An 18,121-nucleotide genomic window follows, 5' to 3' on the forward strand; every position below is an offset into this window, starting at 1 on the left:
CGGGTGGTGGAGCGCACGCCTCTCACTGCGCGGAGCCGGTGCCGCGTTACTCAGTGCGCACGCGCCCCGCTAGCCCTCACCACGGGCCGAGCCAATCAGGCGCTGGGCCGCGCGGGGGCCGCCGGGAGCCGTAGTCCGAGGCGATGCAGGCGGCGCTGCGGCGGCGGCTCGGCGCGGTGCGGCGGGCGCTCCGCCTGTCCGAGGCGGTCCCGCGGCCTCGCTGCGTCGCGCCGGGCTTTCCCCCGGCCCTGCGATGCTGGAGCTGCGGCAGTCCCCTCCCCGGCGCCGCGGGGCTGCCTCACTTCTGCTCCGGGTGCCGGGCCCTGCAGCCGCCGGCGCCTAGGCCGGACCTCTTCCGCCTGATGGAGTGGTGAGTGCCGGCGGGGCGGCCGCGGGCTTGGCCGGCCTCGGGCCTCACGCCGCCTCCTGTCACCCGCAGTGACCGCTCCTTCCGCATCGACGCGCAGCAGCTGCAGCGGCGGTTCCGGGACCTGCAGCGCGCCCTGCACCCCGATCGCTTCGGCCAGAGGCCGCCGGTGAGAGCCGGGGCGGGCGGGGGCGCCGGGTCTGCCCCCGGCGTCGCTTGCGCGGTTTCCCAGGCGGGGTGGCTGGGCCTCGCCCCCGCCCTAGCCCGCGGCGCTCAGGCCCGGCGGCGGGGCGCGGGGAGGAGCCGCCGTTCGCCTGGGGCTGTGCCGGGGTTGGGCGGCGGCGGCCCTGCGAGCAGAGCGCCGGGTCCCCGGCGCCCTCTGCTCTGGGGTTACAGGGTCTCCCCGTTCCTTGTGTCCCGGCGCCTGGAACAGACTGCTGCTCGCCGGTTTGCGGCGGAGGGTGACCATAAGGGGCTGCTGCGGTTCTTGGGCTTGTAGCGAGATGACGTCGGTGACGAGCCCACGTTGCCCTCTCCTCGTTCTTCCCATCGCTGTCAAAAACCCACTCTCGGTTTTACACACGCGTGTTGCACAAACACTAGTTCTCTGCGGGTAACAGCAGAACGTGTTTTGCCACTTGTTCCTAACTCGTTACTATTGTTTATTGTCCCTCCGCAGAAAGAACAGTACTACTCTGAGCAACACTCCTCCTTGGTTAACAAGGCCTACCAAACCCTCCTGAACCCCTTGAGCCGTGGCCTTTATCTGGTAAGGTGTCCGTTACCTATCTCATCAATGCTCCCAGAACTAATCGTAGGTTGCTGCAGCTGCTGGTGGTGATGTGATGAATCGGACCTTTGGCTCCATCGATAACGTGCTAATTTGTGTTCCTCTGAAGAGGATTACCACGGATTGAAGGGAGGCAAAGCTCTTATGTTATTTGCTGCTTATGTTGATTTGTTTCCTGCATCACCCCTTGTGTTTGGCCACGGCTGATCCTTTGAAATTTTAGTCTAGCCCTTGGCAGCCTCCACTACATCTTTTTGCTCTGGTTAACTGCTGATGTTTATGGTCTACATCTGGAGTTAGTTTTTAAGACTGGCTCTGTTTATGCACATTTCATGGAATAAACCAGAAGTTTAGCAATATGAATATGAGTGAGCCCTACTAAAAGACTTAATATTCAAGAAAATAATTCACACTGAAAGAGATGTAAGAATGTGTATTTCCAACACCATTTTTTCACCAGCTGGAGCTGAATGGAGTAGAGCCGGCACAAGAGACAGACTGTGATGCAGACTCAGTGTTTCTCACGGAAATCATGGAAATTAATGAGAAATTAGCAGAGCATAAAAATGAGGGTATCCTTGAAGAAATTGAAACTTTAATTAAAGGTAAGTTATGATTTGAGGGGTTTGTACAAAAACTAATTAACTGTATCTTGTGTAATATGAGAGGCTTTCTGAAGACTCTCAACTTTTTCAGTGTATTTCTTCCAGTATCTCTAACTTGCATTAGTCTTGAATTGACTCACTGCAAGAGCTTCCCCCCCCAAGAAAATGTTGTCTTTTAACAATTCATGCTACCTAAACATCAAATCTGGCTTGAAAAACATCTGTACAACCGTACCTATTCTGATGGCAAAGTAGGTATATATATTGACTGTAACAAGGAACTTAATTACAATCTTCGGCAGATCAGGGCAAGCAGATGGTTCTAAAAGAAAGAACTGCTCAAAAGGAAGTTTAATAAAATGCATGACTGACCACATTAAACAATTTCATTTACACAGACATTGTATTTCTTTCATCTTCTTCAACGTAGCAGTGACTGTTATACTTATACAAGCAACTTACTTGTTTATATTGTTGGTGATACCCAAAACATCGAGTTTTTTCGTATATTTAATGCTTCACAATAACAGTAGTGTGCCAAAACCAATTAGACTAATTGCTAAAAAAAATAGAATAAAAACTAAGTAGAATAGAAGAAAATTAACTGTAGCAGGGTAAACTGAGACACCAAAAGTAAGTTATATTTCTGGGAAGTTAGTGACCATTGATTTGCATTGGAATTGCTGGCTGTAAACCTGTTTAAACAAAGAAATATCTGTTTGAAATTATAATAAGGTGAACCACATCCTGGGCTGCATCAAGAGCAGTGTGGCCAGCAGGTCATGGGAGGTGATTCTCCCCCTCTGCTCTGCTCTGGTGAGACCTCACCTGGAGTACTGCGTCCAGCTCTGGGGCCCCCAGCACCAGACAGACATGGACCTGCTCGCGCCGGTGCAGAGGAGGGTCATGAAGATGCTCAGGGGGCTGGAGCAGCTGCCCTGTGAGGACAGGCTGGGAGAGCTGGAACTGTTCAGCCTGGAGAAGAGAATGCTCCGGGGAGACCTTACAGTGGCCTTCCAGTGCTTAAGAGGGGCCTATAAGAAAGATGGGGACAGTCTTTTTAGCCAGGCCAGTTGTGACAGGACAGTGAGTTTAAACTGCAAGAGGGCAGATTTAGACTAGATACAAGGAAGGAAGTTTTTTACAATGAGGCGGTGAGACCCTGGCACAGGCTGCCCAGAGCAGCCGTGGCTGCCCCCTCCCTGGCAGTGCTCAAGGCCAGGCTGGATGGGGCTGGGAGCAACCTGGTCTGGTGGGAGGTGTCCCTGCCCGTGGCAGGTGGGGGGGGAATTGGATGAGCTTTAAGGTCCCTTCCAACCCAAACTGTTCTGATTCTATAATCAAAAAAAACCCCAAACGACAGCAATATTACAAAAAGCTCTCTTAGCTCGCAGAAGGCTGTGAGACTAGTAATTAAGTTTCCCTCCACGGACAATCAGAATGCAGTGGTATTAAATATACTAAGTATGTAACAAAAAGTGAATGAAATAATTTGTTTTGCAGTTAAACAAGAAGAACTGACCAAAGAGGTGACTGCAGCTTTTGAAAGAGGTAGCTGTTTCTATTAAGTATTTAGCTGCCATACATACCAGTTACAAATGCTTAAAGAAACCCGCGCTGTCTTACTGGCAAGTATTTCCTGAACTACAGAACAGAGATACCAAATAAACAAGTGTTCTTTGTTTGGTATTTAGAATAAATACTTCTAAGCCAACCTTTCTGCTGATGCAGGAAATTCAGGGCCTCACATTAAATGAAAAAAAAAAAAAAAATCCAGTACAAAAGTTCTGGTTAGTTCAGTTTGCATCAAAGTGATCACTTCAAGTGGGAGTGCAGGTGCTAAGAAATTTTTGGTGCATTTGCTTCCCACAGTACTGGGAAGGGCAGACTTTTTTCTCAAACTTACCACCTGTTCTGAGGTTTCAAGCTTGAATTTGGGGGATCTTGCTCTGCAGACTTGAAGCTGTCAGCAGAGTGGTGGGTGCTGTTCTTTGCAGTGAAAGCCAAGATGGGAGGAAGTCTGCTGCCTCACACTACAGCTGTAAGCAAGCAAAGACCTGGTGCCCCATTTAGCCTGTTTTAGGGACTTCCTGTGCGATCGTCCACATAACTTTATTCCACAAGCAATTGTTAGGCAGGAGCTTGAACCGTTCCTGACTCGCTTCTTGCTCTGGGAAGGAACCCTAACATTTCTCTCCTGGGTCTGGGAATGCTTTTATTGTTGGGTTTACGAGTAGCGTGTTGTCATTGCAAAACATCAGACCCAAAGTAGCGCTGGCCAGGCCTGCAAGTGAAGAATTACAACCTTAGGGTCTGTTGTTCTTTGTGCTACGAGAGTTAAGGATTGTGTTGCATCCGTCTTTGTCAGTAGGTGATAAACCACCTTTCCCCTCCAATCATTTAATTAAGGAGAAGCTGTTTCAATATCAGTTTTGGAATTGACACTGTCCGTTACCAGAGTCCTGCACATCTTTTGCATTTTTCAGTGATGGCAGTTGGGCCAATTACATGCGTTTTTAAAAAAAAAAAAGTTTGTCTTGTCTGTGTACTTAAAATTCCCCAGTGGCTACATCGATACTATAGCCACTGTACAGAAAAGTCATTAAAGGGTATTCATGTCACCTTTCTTTTCTAAATTGTATTTTTACATGTTTTGTGGAACACCCTCAACTGAGGTGTTCAAAACCATCCGAGATGAAAATAATAGGCAGTGTGCTTTTAATGGCGTGTGGGTCCTGACAACTTGCAGCTCTTGGTACTGAAACAGGTGCTGTCACTGAAATCTTGACATCCATTTTGAAACTGAAAATTCAGCCCTCACTCTGTAAACTAGTAACGTTTTATTTCATTTCAGATGATCTTCAAGAAGCTAAGAAGCTTCTAGCCAAAATGAAATATTTTGCAAACTTAGAGGATAAACTAAAGAACAAGAAGATGCCTTCCTGATACTGCCTCCTTCACCGTGACGAGTTTATGTTATTTTCAATTAAACAGCTGATTTAGTTACCAAAACCAGAAAAATGGTGTTCGCTTCCTACGTTTAAACTAAAAGCTTTAATTCTGAGAGAAGGAAGATAGACAAAAAAAAAATCCAGTGCTTACTGTCGCAGCTGTGAAGTAACAGATGGAAGGGGGAAGTGCTTACAACCAGGAAAAGATGCAGTAGGCAAGGCAGGACTAGTGTCCTAGCAGTTACAGGTATGGAAATGGCTATCAGAGGCGCACACAAACACCATATTAGTAATTAAGATTTCTTACTTTTTGACTACTAAAATACGCCAAATTTATTTTGAGTCCTGGATGAAATGTTAGAGGTTAAGCAAAAAGCTCCCTCAGTAGGTCCTTCAAGCTCTCTCTAGTCTCTTGTATCGGACCATCTTGAAAAATCTGGGTGAAAAGTATTTCCTTCCTATCGTGTCCTCTCTGCTCTGGAGCGGGTTGAGCTCAGTCTGCCAGGAACTGACCTTCAAAACGACAAGAGGTTCTACCCTGTTGCAGTTTCAAATGTTAAGATGCTAGGATAGGGCAAAAAAATTAACCCGAACTCAAACTCCAGAAACTGTTTTATTAGTACCCTTTTAGGAAACAAGTCTTTCTAATAAACTTTATTAAAAATAACAGTAATTCAGGTAGGTACTGTACTGTCTTTGTACAGGTGCAGTAGTAGGACTAGACAAGGAAAGAAGTTCTTTAAATGAAAAACAGCAACTAAATACCCTAATTCATATATAAACGAGTATTTCAAGTAGTGGTAGGTCAGTTCTTGTTTGGGTTTTAACACCTCAGAATATTTTGTTCAGTAAGGCATTAACATACACGTGGTTACCCACCTCTGAAGAAGGGGCTTAGAAACGTAAGAAGAGCTACTGAATTATCTGAAGAAATCTGCTGGCAGGAGGAATTCACTGAACACCCTCTCCTGGCATTTCTGCATGCCTACAACATCACGTTGTAGCTAAACATCAAGCCGTCTCTATATAATAGAATAGGTTGTTAACAGCATTTCAGCAACATTAACCAGCATTTAATTAAACTTCCTCTAAATATACAGGATTTAATAAGATTGCACTGCTGATTTAGCAGACGCTGTTCGTAATTCTCATTAAGGTTCTGTTACAGCTGTGAATTTACACAGAATTCCTTTAATATTCATCATGGAGTTGTCTTCTTTCATAAAGCTCTGTTGCCTTTTTTTTGGTATTTCTTCCAAAATTAAGCTTGTGAAATTCCTTTTTGATTTCCAGAAAAGATTTGTTTTTTGTCTCAGGAATTATGAGGAAGATGAAAGCAGCAACTAAGGAGCACTCCACTATGAACACCAGAAAACAATACTGCTTCAGTCCGTTCTGAAAATAAAATTTGATTGCAACATATTACAAGTCTAACAGTGGCTTGTGGAAAATAAAAAGCTTTTTGTTTCCATTCACACCTAACATTGCTGCACAGATATTTTTAATAAAATTATGTTCAACCTATCCTTACATGTAACTTTTTAAAAAATACTTCTTTTTAGATAAAAGCCTACTAAGTGCTGTGCAATACACTTGGTAGTCTTTTATTAAAAAAAAGATAAACCATCTAAACGCACCCTAAACAATTCACAATGTAATGACAAGTCAGCATTTGCTACTTGGCTGTCTCACATTTTAAGATTATGATTTATCTTTTTCTGAATGTTTGTTAATATTTTTCACTGCTATACATTAAAAACCCCAACTATCTTATGGAGAGCAGAGTTCAACCAAGAAGAAAGGACTGTCAAATCAAGATACTCTGCTGTGTGCTGTTCTTTCATGTTTTGCTCTCAAGACTAAGTGCTAAAGCTGAAAATACAAAGCTACAAATGAAAGCTTTGTTGCTTTTCCTAATAATCTTCCTGATCACAGAACCCTCTGTAAGTTTAGCGAGCTCTCGAGGTGGGAACTGCAAGCCCCAGCTACTACCTCCTTTACTTTGACGTAAAAGCGTAAGGCACTATTAAGAAACATCTTACTTGAATCTCAGTATCTGCCTAAGTTTTTCTAGTTTTGATACCTTCTCCATTTTTCAATCTGAACATGAAAATTGCCTCCATGCATTCCTTTTCATTTATCAAGTTTTATCATTTTTTTTGTTGATACCTAAAAAGTGTTTTAAGAGGGACTGAATCTAGTTACGCTTGGCTGAAGGGTGCCACCCTATGTTTAAGAGTTACTGTATGAGAGAAAGCAATTTGGTGGAACCGGAGAGAACGGTGGGTGGGAGGTGAGGCGATGAGGCAGATGTTACACGTACTTACCACTATAAAGGGAAAGAGCATTCCAATTGTGAAGAAACTGATCCAACTAATAGTTCCTCCTATCATGTAAGCAGCAGGACGTGAAGACTGTATAAATAATTCAGCTATCAGGGTATTTGTTATGCCACCTGGGGGAACAGTTTCAGAAGCAGAGTAAGTTATTATGCCAAATGTCCATTTGCGGTATTTCTAAGGCCAGAAAAATGGGAGTTGCTTTTGAATATGCCACTAGCTGGTCTGAGTCTATTAAAAAAAAAAAAAAGCAATTATTCTTAACAGCACATTTTTTAATCTACTGCCCACGTAGTATATGTCCTTCTAAGAAGTGTCCCCATTTCAGCAGCACTGCTCAGGGAGCAAGGGCCCCCCTGAAAGCCCAACAGGCTTTTTCTTGCTTGTATGACTCGACTGAGGTGAAGCCCAGAACTAAGACCCCGCCCCGGGCATACCTGGCCCCAAGAAACACACACGGTAAGGCTCAGTTTCGGGCTCTGGGAGACTAAACTGGGCTCCAGATGGGACTGGCTCACTTGTGTTCCTCAGCCAGAGCGGCAGCAGGCCAACAGTGAACGCTCACTGCTCAGCTTCCCCAGCAGAGCTGCTGCCACCTCCCGCCCGGGCACACGCTTCACCCCCAAAAAACTTCCATTGCTGTGTCACACCTGGTCCCAGCCCGAAGCTCAGGATGAAGGCAAATATAGATGCCATGCTCACATAAGGCACCCACAAGTACAGCTCCTGCAACAGAAGAGAATGAGAAGGTTTAGTTCAGAGTCTGATAATCCAGTTTTAAAACTTGGCTTGATAGTTAACATTTCCTTTTGCTGTTTCATTACAACTAAGGCCGATGGTCATTCATGGCTGTTCACAGCTAACTTACTTGACAGTACTGCTTCAGAGAAACTAAATATTCTTTATTTAATAATTTTTAGTAAATGGAGTCTAGTACTTCTGTTGAGATTTATAATTGGTCCTCCGAGGCTAAAAACCTACACCAATATTGGACACAGCAATTATGTGTCGTTACTAGTTTAACATTCTGTCAGTGTTTCTTTTGGTATTTTATACTGATCCCATGAGTTAGCTGTCATGAAGCACTTTCATAGTGTGAACAGACATCACATTATTTATGTATACATAAGTTTCAATAATGCAGTAAAGAAACTTAGGATTACTATATACCTATGAAACTAGGTGCATTAGAAAGACCAAACCTAAGCTTGAAATCCCATTATTCAAAAGCAAACCAAGAAATTCACAAAGTTACCATAAAATAATTATAGACCCAGGCCTTTGCCTATCAGCTGGCTCATTCCACTTCTTTCCTGGCCTCGCAGCTTACTTTACTCCAACACAGAAATTACTGTAGGTGCCTCTCCTGTGGCTGCTTGCCAACCTGTGCAGCCCCTAACCCTCCCATCCCTCCAAACGTCACACCTGCAACGTGCCCGCTCGCAGCCAGCTCCAAACACTGACAGTGTGGATAGGAGAAGAACTGCAGCTCTTTAATCCCACCTCTGCCAAATAAGGATTTATCAGGCAACCAAGTACTGACTAAACTGAGATGCTCGCTGTTGGAGCTACACCTACATCACCTTGCTTGGATTACCCAAAGGTAGCGATAAATAATTAGTGCAGTACGGTTTGCAAATGCAGAGAGATTTCCTCTGAATGTTCATTTCAGGTTTGTGGGGCTGCCTTATCTGAGCCTACACAGTGTACAGAACGATTTACAGCGCCTCTCTTTACACTACATCAGCAAGCAAGGCAGTATGTTGTCTTCACATGACAAACATAAGGCACTGTGAATATCTCTAGTGAGTCTCCAACAGTTTTTCTGAATTTACACTTAATGGATTTAAGTGACTTTTGAATTTCAGCATCTTTACGGTATTTTTTGTTTGATTGTTTGCTTTACAATTAAGTGACCAAAGTGGACTCTGATGCTTAGTATCATCACTATGTAGTATTTCATCCTAAAATGACTTTAAAAGCTAGAATAAATGCTGTTTGGTCATCACTTTTTGTCAGGATTAAACACAGCTGTAGCTTTAAGACAAACACATGATCAAATACTAGCTGAGAGCATTCTCTTATTTTAGGGAAATTGATCAAGTCGTTCAACTGCTGTCATTTTTTATGCTGCTGTTTAAATGCAGCTCTTATCTTCCAGCTTCTTTTGAGTGTCACAGATTTTCACTCACTACCAGTCTTATGTAATATCAATGAGGCCTTTACACCTGGTAAGTCAGACAGAATGTTAAAACAATGCTCCAAAGGGTCATCAGGAGGTAACCCCCAATAATGAGATATCTTCTTCCCACGTAGTCTATCAGTAGACCCTGTGGACAAGACATAATTTTCTATTACTAGACTGATCTCATGTTTACCAGTGTTCTTCAAGAAGCTGTTACTCTTTACGCTAGGAGGCAGCATGAACTGTTACTCACACAGGTGAGGGCTGTGAGGCATTCACAAGCTCCAGTGCCAAGTGTCACATATGGGATTTTTTCTGCTGAGATCCCAGCTTGTTCAAAAATGTAAGTTGCATAGAAATAAATCTACAACAGGAAAAAAAAAATAGGGCGTTCCCAGTAGTTAAATCGTTGACTGGAAACAAAGTCAAGTTCATACTAAACACACAACGTATTTTATACTGTGGCTTATTAATTTGGCATAAACAGCAAGAAGAATCTGTTAAATTCATGCCTAGGTAAATGTATTGCTATCATAAAAGCAAATATAATTATTCAACTTACTGAACAGAATACTTCACATTCTTAAACCAGACACAATGGGATAAGCTGATCCACCTCTATTTACTTTTTTCAGAAGAAATACACAAGTATTAAGTCATTCATTAAAGAAACTCACATACCAGAAACACAGAAATGAAAAAAAAAAAAAAAAAAAGAGAAACACAGAAATAATACAAAGATATTCTCTCCCACTTAGCCCATTTCTCTGAGCTTCTCTATGTGGATCCTTTGTGTTAATAAAAGGTTGAAAACCAGGCAGAAATTAAATAATTATTAAAGCTGTTTGTAAGTATGAAATCTTACAGCATTTATCCCACTGAGCTGTTGGCCCATAGTCATCACAATCACAGTAATGAGCTGCCATCTCACGCCACGATCAGTGAATAACTGCCAGGGCTTCTTGGGTTTCTCCCCATCTAAGGCAAAACACTCCCGCTGTATGTCTTCCATCTCCCTCTGATACTCTGAAGAACCATGAAATCGTTTCAAAGCTAAAAAAAGAAAATAAATTCTCCTGTGTTTGCCTATTGACCACAACTTCTGGAAAATCGTGTCTTTCCATAACAACCTGGCTTTTGCTAGGATATGAAAACTTTCTGCTTTAGGAAGCTGGGGAAAAAGTAATTTGCTTTGTGACCTGTGTTTTGCTTGCCATTTTTCCAACATTTTTTGCTGTGGTGGATTTGGAGATTTCAGTGGCATTACTTTGCTTTTTTTTTTGGAGGAATATCTGACTTGGAAATACACATCAAGCAAAATATTTTGAAATATTTTATACTTGAACCACAGACCTCCAAATAGTCTTTTCTTTAAAGGACACTCTAACCAGTTTGAAGTCTTTTGCTTAAATTCTAGGCAATATCAAGTCTTTTGTTATGTCCCTGTCTTTAATTTTGCCAGTAAATGCATTTAGAGCTGGAGTAAAGATGGTAAGTAATTCTTCTAAGGCAAGTATTATCAAAAGTAACTTGGATGCAAGACTACAGTCTTTACTAATGGTCCTAAAACCTAAGAGTACATAACATCAGTTCCTCCAAAATCTTCAAGATTAAATATATCATAAATATAATTTGTCCTCTTAAAGGCAACAGTAGAAATTTTGATGACCCTGAAAACAAAATTTACAATGCTGCTGTTACCACCAACAGCGTAACCAGCTTGAAGCTTTAGCCAGTCTTCAGTATCAGTTCAGGAGCAACCACAATTCTTGGAAAAAAAAACCAATCCGTGTTTATGATGTTTAAAAAAAAATGAGAGAGAAAGATTCAAACACAATACAGAGATGGCGAGCTTCACTTACATTTAAAAAATTACATTTAATGAAGTCCAAACTAGATCATAATCTGAAAGGGACACTATGGTCATCTTGTCCATGGCTTCCAAATTAGACAGAATTAACCCTATAGGTCATTTGTAGATACTGTGCTCTTGCAGTTGTGATGGTAAGCATCCTTTGTTCATTTCTCTCATTTATTTAGCATTTTAAATGGAAGATCTGGGGATCACAAGTGTCATTTTATGTCACTCTGAACTATATCAGAATTATCATACCAGGCGGAAGCAGAAACAATGAACACATTTCTGAAGACACAGAGAAAGTATAAACACTGTCAATTACCTTTGGCACAGCTCAGCTCATCATGTCTGTCAATAAGAAGATATCTGGGACTTTCAGGAAACCATGGCAGGAATACAAGTTGGGCAAATGCTGGGAAACAGCTGCTGGATAGCAACAGAGGCCAATATGTTTCTCCACCTAATAATTCCCTGGGAGAGGTGTGGAAAAAGAAGGAAAAAATCCCCAAGTAATTAGTTATTGGTAACTATTCAGAAGACTTTTGGGAGCAAGATGTTTGTCCTTCAAGAACAGTTCCCTTGTAACCAGTTACCTATGTCTTGCGAACCTCAGCAGAATGAAGTTGGGAAAATATTTTCCAGCCACTCTCAAATCCAGTTTCACTCAGGAAGAGATGAGCAACCCTACAGTACCACTGCATATTGCTGCATTGGTCCTGAGCATTGCTTTCAGGTTTGCCAAAGCCACGTTTTCTGGCGACGCAGGAAAGTAAAAGCATACAGACTTCACCTTAAGGTTGGCAGCAGCATTTGCTTTTGGGAACCATACAATTTAGGATAGAAAGGAACTCAGAAAGTCATCTATCCCACCTTCCATTCAAAGCTGATCTAATAAGAAGCTGTATAGCATAGAAGGGAATCATTGAGATTGGTACAGTTAGAATCAGCAGGATGATGTTGTGGGCAATGTAAACTTTCTCAAATAGAAAGCATACTGCCTTTTAAATACTGACCCTAGATTATGCAGTCTGAGGTTTACATTCTACTTATTTCACAGCACTTCACACCTAACGTAGCTAGCAAAATCAGTTAATTCAGAAGCTAGTACTAAGGCAAAAGAGAAGTCCGAGTGCTTTTGGTAGAGGGACGGAGTAAAAGCACATAATCTGCTGTTACTCAGGGTACTAGGAGTCGCTCTTAGGGCAGCGGAAAGTTTCTAGCAGACTTCATGAAAGAAGCTTTTCTTGTGGAGGTTGTGCAGTCTCTGTTCTTGGAACTTTTTAAGATCCAACTGGATAAAGTCCCTAGCAACTTCAGCTGAGCTCACAAAGGACAAAACCAGCAGTAGCGCTACAACACCGAAGTTACAAGTCCTTTGCTCTCAAGTCTTGTCTTACACATGTCCACTGTCTCCAGCAAGAAACTGGCAGAAAATACGAACTCAGCATAAATGTACTGTTTTACTGATGCTGTTCTGGCTGACCCGTCTAAACTGAGGATACTTCCCTGTGGGGAATAGCACAGATTGTTTGCAGCTGTACGAATACAAAGACAAAAGCAGGGTTTTCTTCTTACAGGTAGACCTGTGAAGTTTATTCACTAATGCTACAATGGCCACAATAAGTGTTTTGCAGGGAGCTGCAGGGAATTGGAATTCTTTACACGCAAGTAACCAAGGCAGGGAAAAAAAACACATTTCTAACCTCAATCCAATTATTTGTCCTGTCAGAATCCCTCCAGTCAGAAAGATGGAAGTCCCCATGGCCATGCCACCTCTAAGATGTTTCGGGGCAACCTCCCCAATATACAGAGGCTGCACACAGATCCCGACACCTGCAAGTAAATGGGAAAACATTTTCCTATTAATAGATTTTGCTTTGAAAAGAATTACTGAACCAAAACATGTAGGAAGTCAGAGTTAGTTAATTTCCTATTAATTTAGCTGCCTTCAGATCCCAACATACACAACATTTTTGTCATCCTATCTACAAAGCAGTGTACGAACATGTATCATAATACCTAAAGAATGATCAGTAAGAATAATTTATCATTCACCACAGTTTATTGAAAGTAGGTCTAGGAAATCACTCACCTGAATTTATGCCAATCAAAAACCTTCCAGCAATCAGTAACTCAAACAATCCTGTAGGAAAACTGATCCCCATTAAAATGGAGGCCACTATTGCTATAATATTATTCATCAAAAGAGCTCCTTTCCTAAAGGGGAGGAAAAAAACCCAAACAACCAAACATTAGGAAATCTGCAGTAACATTAAAAAACTTTTCCTTTCTGGTAATATGGAAAAATATGGGCTTTATATGAAGAAATGTGCTATTCACTGGAAATACAGGTATCTGATACAACTATTTACACATATTTTAAAAATAAGTCCAAATATAAGGATAATGAGTAAGTATGACGGAAATGCCTGGCAATGTAGGAGTGGAAGCTTGTTCATTTATAATAAATCTACATAGAATGCGCGTGAAATGTTACAGAACACGCAGCATGTCCTTACTGGCATGAAGGCTGCAAATGTGTATGGGGGAACCTGTTTTTCCTACCACACAGGACGTGCATACTCCTACTCAGATTTCAATAAATGTGATGGAAAGACTAGACTGGAAGGCTATAATGCAGGGCTCATCTACAGTCACAGTGGAACAAACTGTAAAATTCTATTAGAAAACTCTGCTTTGAAGTGGAAAACATTTATAGTCACCTAAGGTACCTTTTCTCACACTCTTTTTCCATTTATTTTCTTTTATATTCCAGAGAGAAAGCAGGAAAAGAAAACATGCTGCTGCACGCCTGCTGCTATAACTCACCTGCCCAGTTGAATTGCCATGCTGCCTCCAATAAGGGCTCCACACAGGCCTCCAAGTGAAAATATAGAAGCAATGACAGACCAAAGAAAAGTCAGCAAATCTGGATTTAGTTCCTTGTGATAACGACTACTCCAGGTTTCATTTAAGAACCTGTGTATATGCTGCAGTAGAAAAGAATGATGAACATGTAGCATGCTGTGTAGCCCTATGGTGTAGTAACTTGGACCTCAATCCTGAAAACCAATTCTGGGAGCTAACAAAAGATATCATAGTTGTATTATATTAAAAACACCAATGACTAGCAGAATCTTCCTTGGCCACATCCCATTTCCTACTCCCCATACATCTGAAAGACTGCTGAGCAGCTTTGCTTTCATAACCCACCTCCAGAGAGGCGTATTACACTAGTGGAGAAGCGTAACCTTTCCATCTAGAGCTACAAAACAGCTTTGAGGTCCTTCTGAATGAAGGGGCACAGGGTAGATCGATAGGTCCCACCAGTTTCTTAGGAACATCTCAGAGCACAGAGGCCTCACATCACCTAAAAAGTTTTACTGTCAGGAGACTCATTCTGACACTTAAGCCTTCCTGCCTTGGTGTAATCCAACAATTCATAGTAAAATCCCTTTCTGCAACTCTTAATATTCCTCCACCTTTCTTACAGTATTCATACATCAGAACTTTTAAACTGTTATTCTACATGCTTTGTTTCCTAAAGTTTGTCTGCAGAAACTCTTGAACTGACACGTATCTGTAACCAGAGGCCCCTCTTCTTAGCCAGTAAAGACTTAACAGAACAAACTTCCTGGGCTCTCCCTCTGTTTCCACAGTATTACATGTTCTTTCACAAACTACTTACTTAATCTTTGTAAAAAGCATACAACGTTGTAGCAAATTCAGTCTCCACAGTTTCATTAGAAAATAAACCAGCTGACAGCAGAAAATGATACCCATCACTTTCACAAGACCATTTGCTGAGAACCTCTTTCATCACCCACAAAATATGCAGAATCCTCAAGGCCATGGCAAAAGTAACAAGTAGGTGACAATACCTACGAGATACTCAGGCACTACAGATGCAACTTTTTGACTCTCTGAGAAGATCTTTCTCAGTAAACTGCCTTGTGATGGACAACTGTAACTGTCCTTTCTCCCTGTTACCCAGTGACAGGATGCATGGGAATGGTTCGAAGTTGCGTCAGGAGAGGTTTAAACTTGACATTAGGAGAAACGGTGGTGACATTTTACAGAAAGGGTGGTCAAACACTGGAACAGGCTTCCTAGAGACGTGGTCAATGCCCCAAGCCTGTCAGTGCTTAAGAGGCATTTGGACAATGCCCTTAACAATATGCTTTAACTTTTGGTCTGCCCTGATCAGGCAGCTGAGCTAGATGATAGTTGTAGGTCCCTTCCAACTGAAAATGCTCTGCTCTGCTCTATTCTATTCTATTTCTATTCTATCTTTATTTCTATTCTAAATGTTCTGGGCCATTTTTGTCAAAGGTTTAACTGGAAGATGTTACTTATTCATTCAGTTAATCTTTCTAAACCAGACTTTAACAGAGGTATTGATGTGGCATATTCGGCACTTATCTGACACTGAACACCTCTGGCGGGAGGCACTCACAAACAGATTCACATGAAACCATTCTGGACATCAACAAGAACCCTTCGCAGGAGAGGAAGCCCGCTTTGGTGCCCACTGCGGTCGCAGCAAAAGTGCGTTTGGCTTCTCGGACAGATAGACTGGACACTTCCACTGCAGTAAAACAACCCTGTGACAAGAGACAATATTTTACCTGGGTGGGCGCATTGATAATGGAAACATTATACCCGTACTGAAAGGTCCCTCCAATTCCAACAGCACAAACAGCCAGAAACAAGGTCCAGCTGGGGAACTAGAGAAGAGAGGAACAGGCATGAAAAAAGATAGGGCCTTGAACCCACATGCATATCATACCTAGGAGAAAATCACGGTGAAATATAGCATGTATTTTGAACAGTGAAAGTATTTGTTTAGAAAACTACATAAACTCAAACACCTGCAGCCGGAGAAACATTTCACACTGACTTTGGCCACGGTCACTAACGTCTTTGAGAGATGCAACAATTACAAGTTACCCAGATCAAGCGTAGGCAACACAACCATTGCACCGCTGACGGCGTGTTTATTGAACTGTGTAAACACTTTCTGCATGAACCACGCTGCTCATGGTATCTATTTTTTATGAAAGAGTGTTAGGACTATTTATGTTTGGAGTTAGAGGCACAATGACTCAGGAAGAATTAACCAAATCCCACTTTCTATGACTCCCATTCCATCTCAGATGCGGGAAATTCTATTCTATATTATTTTATTTTATTTCCCTCAGCAAGTCCCTAAGTTGATTACTGGATGTCTGCAAGATAGCAGATGCTAAACCTTATTATTTTAAATCACAACATACTGATAATAGTGTTCAATTTAAAGTTTATTAGCATGTATTTTTTAATTTTTCAATATTGATTACCTAGTTACATTCCTAAATCAGTATTTAGGAACTAAAATTAATAGATTCACAGACTCACAGGTTTTAAGGTCAATAGAAACCACTATTATGATACTTTCTAATCTAAAGAGAGTCTAATTGGTCATAAAACATTATACTTTGGATGAGGCCTCTGGGTCAGAGATGAACTCTAAAAATAACATCCAGTTCAAATGGTTAGCAACACTTTTATTAAAAATGAGGTCTTAACTTCATTTCGTGGCATCTTTTTGTCTAACTTCAGCTGGACACCGCAATGTCTCCTATACTAAAGGCACTTTTGTGATCAAATTTCTTCTTCCTTCATAGGTAACAACCGCACAAGGCCTTTTTTATAAGCTTGTAGTCACTGAATTTCTCACGGTAAGGTATGTAGACTAATCCTTCATCATTCTCATTCTGGGTCTAGTTCCAGAAATGCTGACCTATTCCAGATGCTATACTGTAGCCTGAAAAAGCCATGTCTTTTCTAAAGATAATTCATCAAAACTTCCTTCATTCAGGACTGAAATTCAGAAGCTGAAATTGATGTTATTAAAATCCAACTAATATTTCCTGATGGTTTTCCTGAGAATAAAAAGTGTTTCTCTGAATGACAACCAAAGCAATGGATTAAGAGTAATAAAGAAGAGCCGCAGCGAGTACAGTAGAAAAAAGTAAAACTAGGGGTGGTGAATACAGGCACTGCACACTCAGACCTTTCTATTAACAAAATACTATCAATGTATTTTGTGTGCCTCATGGGGACGACCTGGAATCTAGAAGAGACAGAAAACAAAAAACTAACAAAAAGCCCCAGAATCATTAACATACACCATAAACCTCCTGTTTCGTTATGATGGCTCCACTCTCTTCCTGCCCAAATCAGCCCACTCACTACACCAACACGTGGCATCTCATGGGAGTCCAGCCCCGATTTCCTAGAACTCAGACAACAGCCTTATCTCTTCTGTAAGCTACTTAACTCCTGGCAGTTTATAAGAACTTTCACCTCATTTCAGAGACACTCCACAAACAAATTCAATTATTACTCAATGTAAAACATAAGAATCGGAAAAGATGCTTTTAGAACTTCTGTTCTATAACACAGCTAGGCATCTAAGGAAGACACAAAACTTAACAAGCCTAATCATCTAAAGTACTTTTAAATAAAAGTAAACGTGAAACACGGAGGAGAATTTCACATTTGCGCATCATTGCTAAAGCCACAAACACCCCGCAGGATCCACCTCCCGAGGCCAAGGCCTCTCCGCTTACCTTGCTGCGGGTGCTAGACCCTCTGAGCAGGGGCTGGTACTCCATTCTTAGTGGGGGCTCAATTTGATTTCCTTGGCAAAATTTAGTAAACTACACTACAGGAATAAAAGGTGCCAAAGAAACGCAGTTACTACGGTATTAAAACACAGCTTTTCGCCTTCTACCGCTGCCCATCGGGATTCTTCTCAGCAGCTCACAGCTCTTTTGCGACGGAGGCGCCCGGCTCTCCCGCCGCCGCGCCGCAGAGCTCTCCCGCGCTCCCCGCCGCAGCCCCGCCAGACCTGCCCGAGCGCGGCGGGGCCCTGCTTCGCGCCTCGGGGCCCTCCCGCCCGGCGGGGCCCTACCTTGCGCCTCGGGGCCATCCCGCCCGGCGGCTCGCGGCTCCCGGCCCCGCGCTCCCTCGCCGCGGCCC

The 18,121-nt window shown here is 42.3% G+C and overlaps 2 protein-coding genes across 5 annotated transcripts; one reads left to right on the forward strand and one right to left on the reverse strand.

The window, feature by feature from the left end:
* Positions 1–143: 143 nt before the first annotated feature.
* Positions 144–4,783, forward strand: HSCB (HscB mitochondrial iron-sulfur cluster cochaperone). The gene is made up of 6 exons (XM_086474207.1): positions 144–370; positions 440–536; positions 1,047–1,136; positions 1,618–1,762; positions 3,266–3,313; positions 4,617–4,783. Exons 1-6 carry the CDS (start codon positions 144–146, stop codon positions 4,706–4,708), a joined length of 699 nt encoding a protein of 232 aa, XP_086330333.1. The 3' UTR covers positions 4,709–4,783.
* A 524-nt stretch (positions 4,784–5,307) lies between these two features.
* LOC104340859 (solute carrier family 2, facilitated glucose transporter member 11) lies at positions 5,308–18,084 on the reverse strand. 4 transcript variants are annotated; one of them, XM_086474204.1, is made up of 12 exons: positions 18,054–18,084; positions 15,724–15,822; positions 13,925–14,085; positions 13,188–13,312; positions 12,799–12,928; positions 11,418–11,566; positions 10,103–10,290; positions 9,491–9,601; positions 9,281–9,382; positions 7,703–7,778; positions 7,041–7,168; positions 5,308–6,108 (listed from the first exon to the last, which is right to left on the reverse strand). In XM_086474204.1, the coding sequence occupies exons 1-12, from the start codon at positions 18,069–18,071 to the stop codon at positions 5,905–5,907; spliced, it is 1,491 nt and encodes a 496-aa protein (XP_086330330.1). In that variant the 5' UTR covers positions 18,072–18,084; the 3' UTR covers positions 5,308–5,904. The 4 variants fall into 4 exon arrangements, 3 of the variants coding, with proteins under 3 accessions (XP_086330330.1, XP_009954428.2, XP_086330331.1); XM_009956126.2 differs by lacking the exon at positions 18,054–18,084 and adding an exon at positions 17,710–17,877; XM_086474205.1 differs by lacking the exons at positions 15,724–15,822; positions 18,054–18,084 and adding an exon at positions 17,710–17,748 and having other exon boundaries at positions 13,925–15,699.
* Positions 18,085–18,121: the final 37 nt, after the last annotated feature.

The sequence above is a fragment of the Leptosomus discolor genome, chromosome 16 (assembly GCF_034619465.1).
Source record: "Leptosomus discolor isolate bLepDis1 chromosome 16, bLepDis1.hap2, whole genome shotgun sequence".
Classification (NCBI taxonomy): Eukaryota; Metazoa; Chordata; class Aves; order Leptosomiformes; family Leptosomidae; genus Leptosomus; species Leptosomus discolor.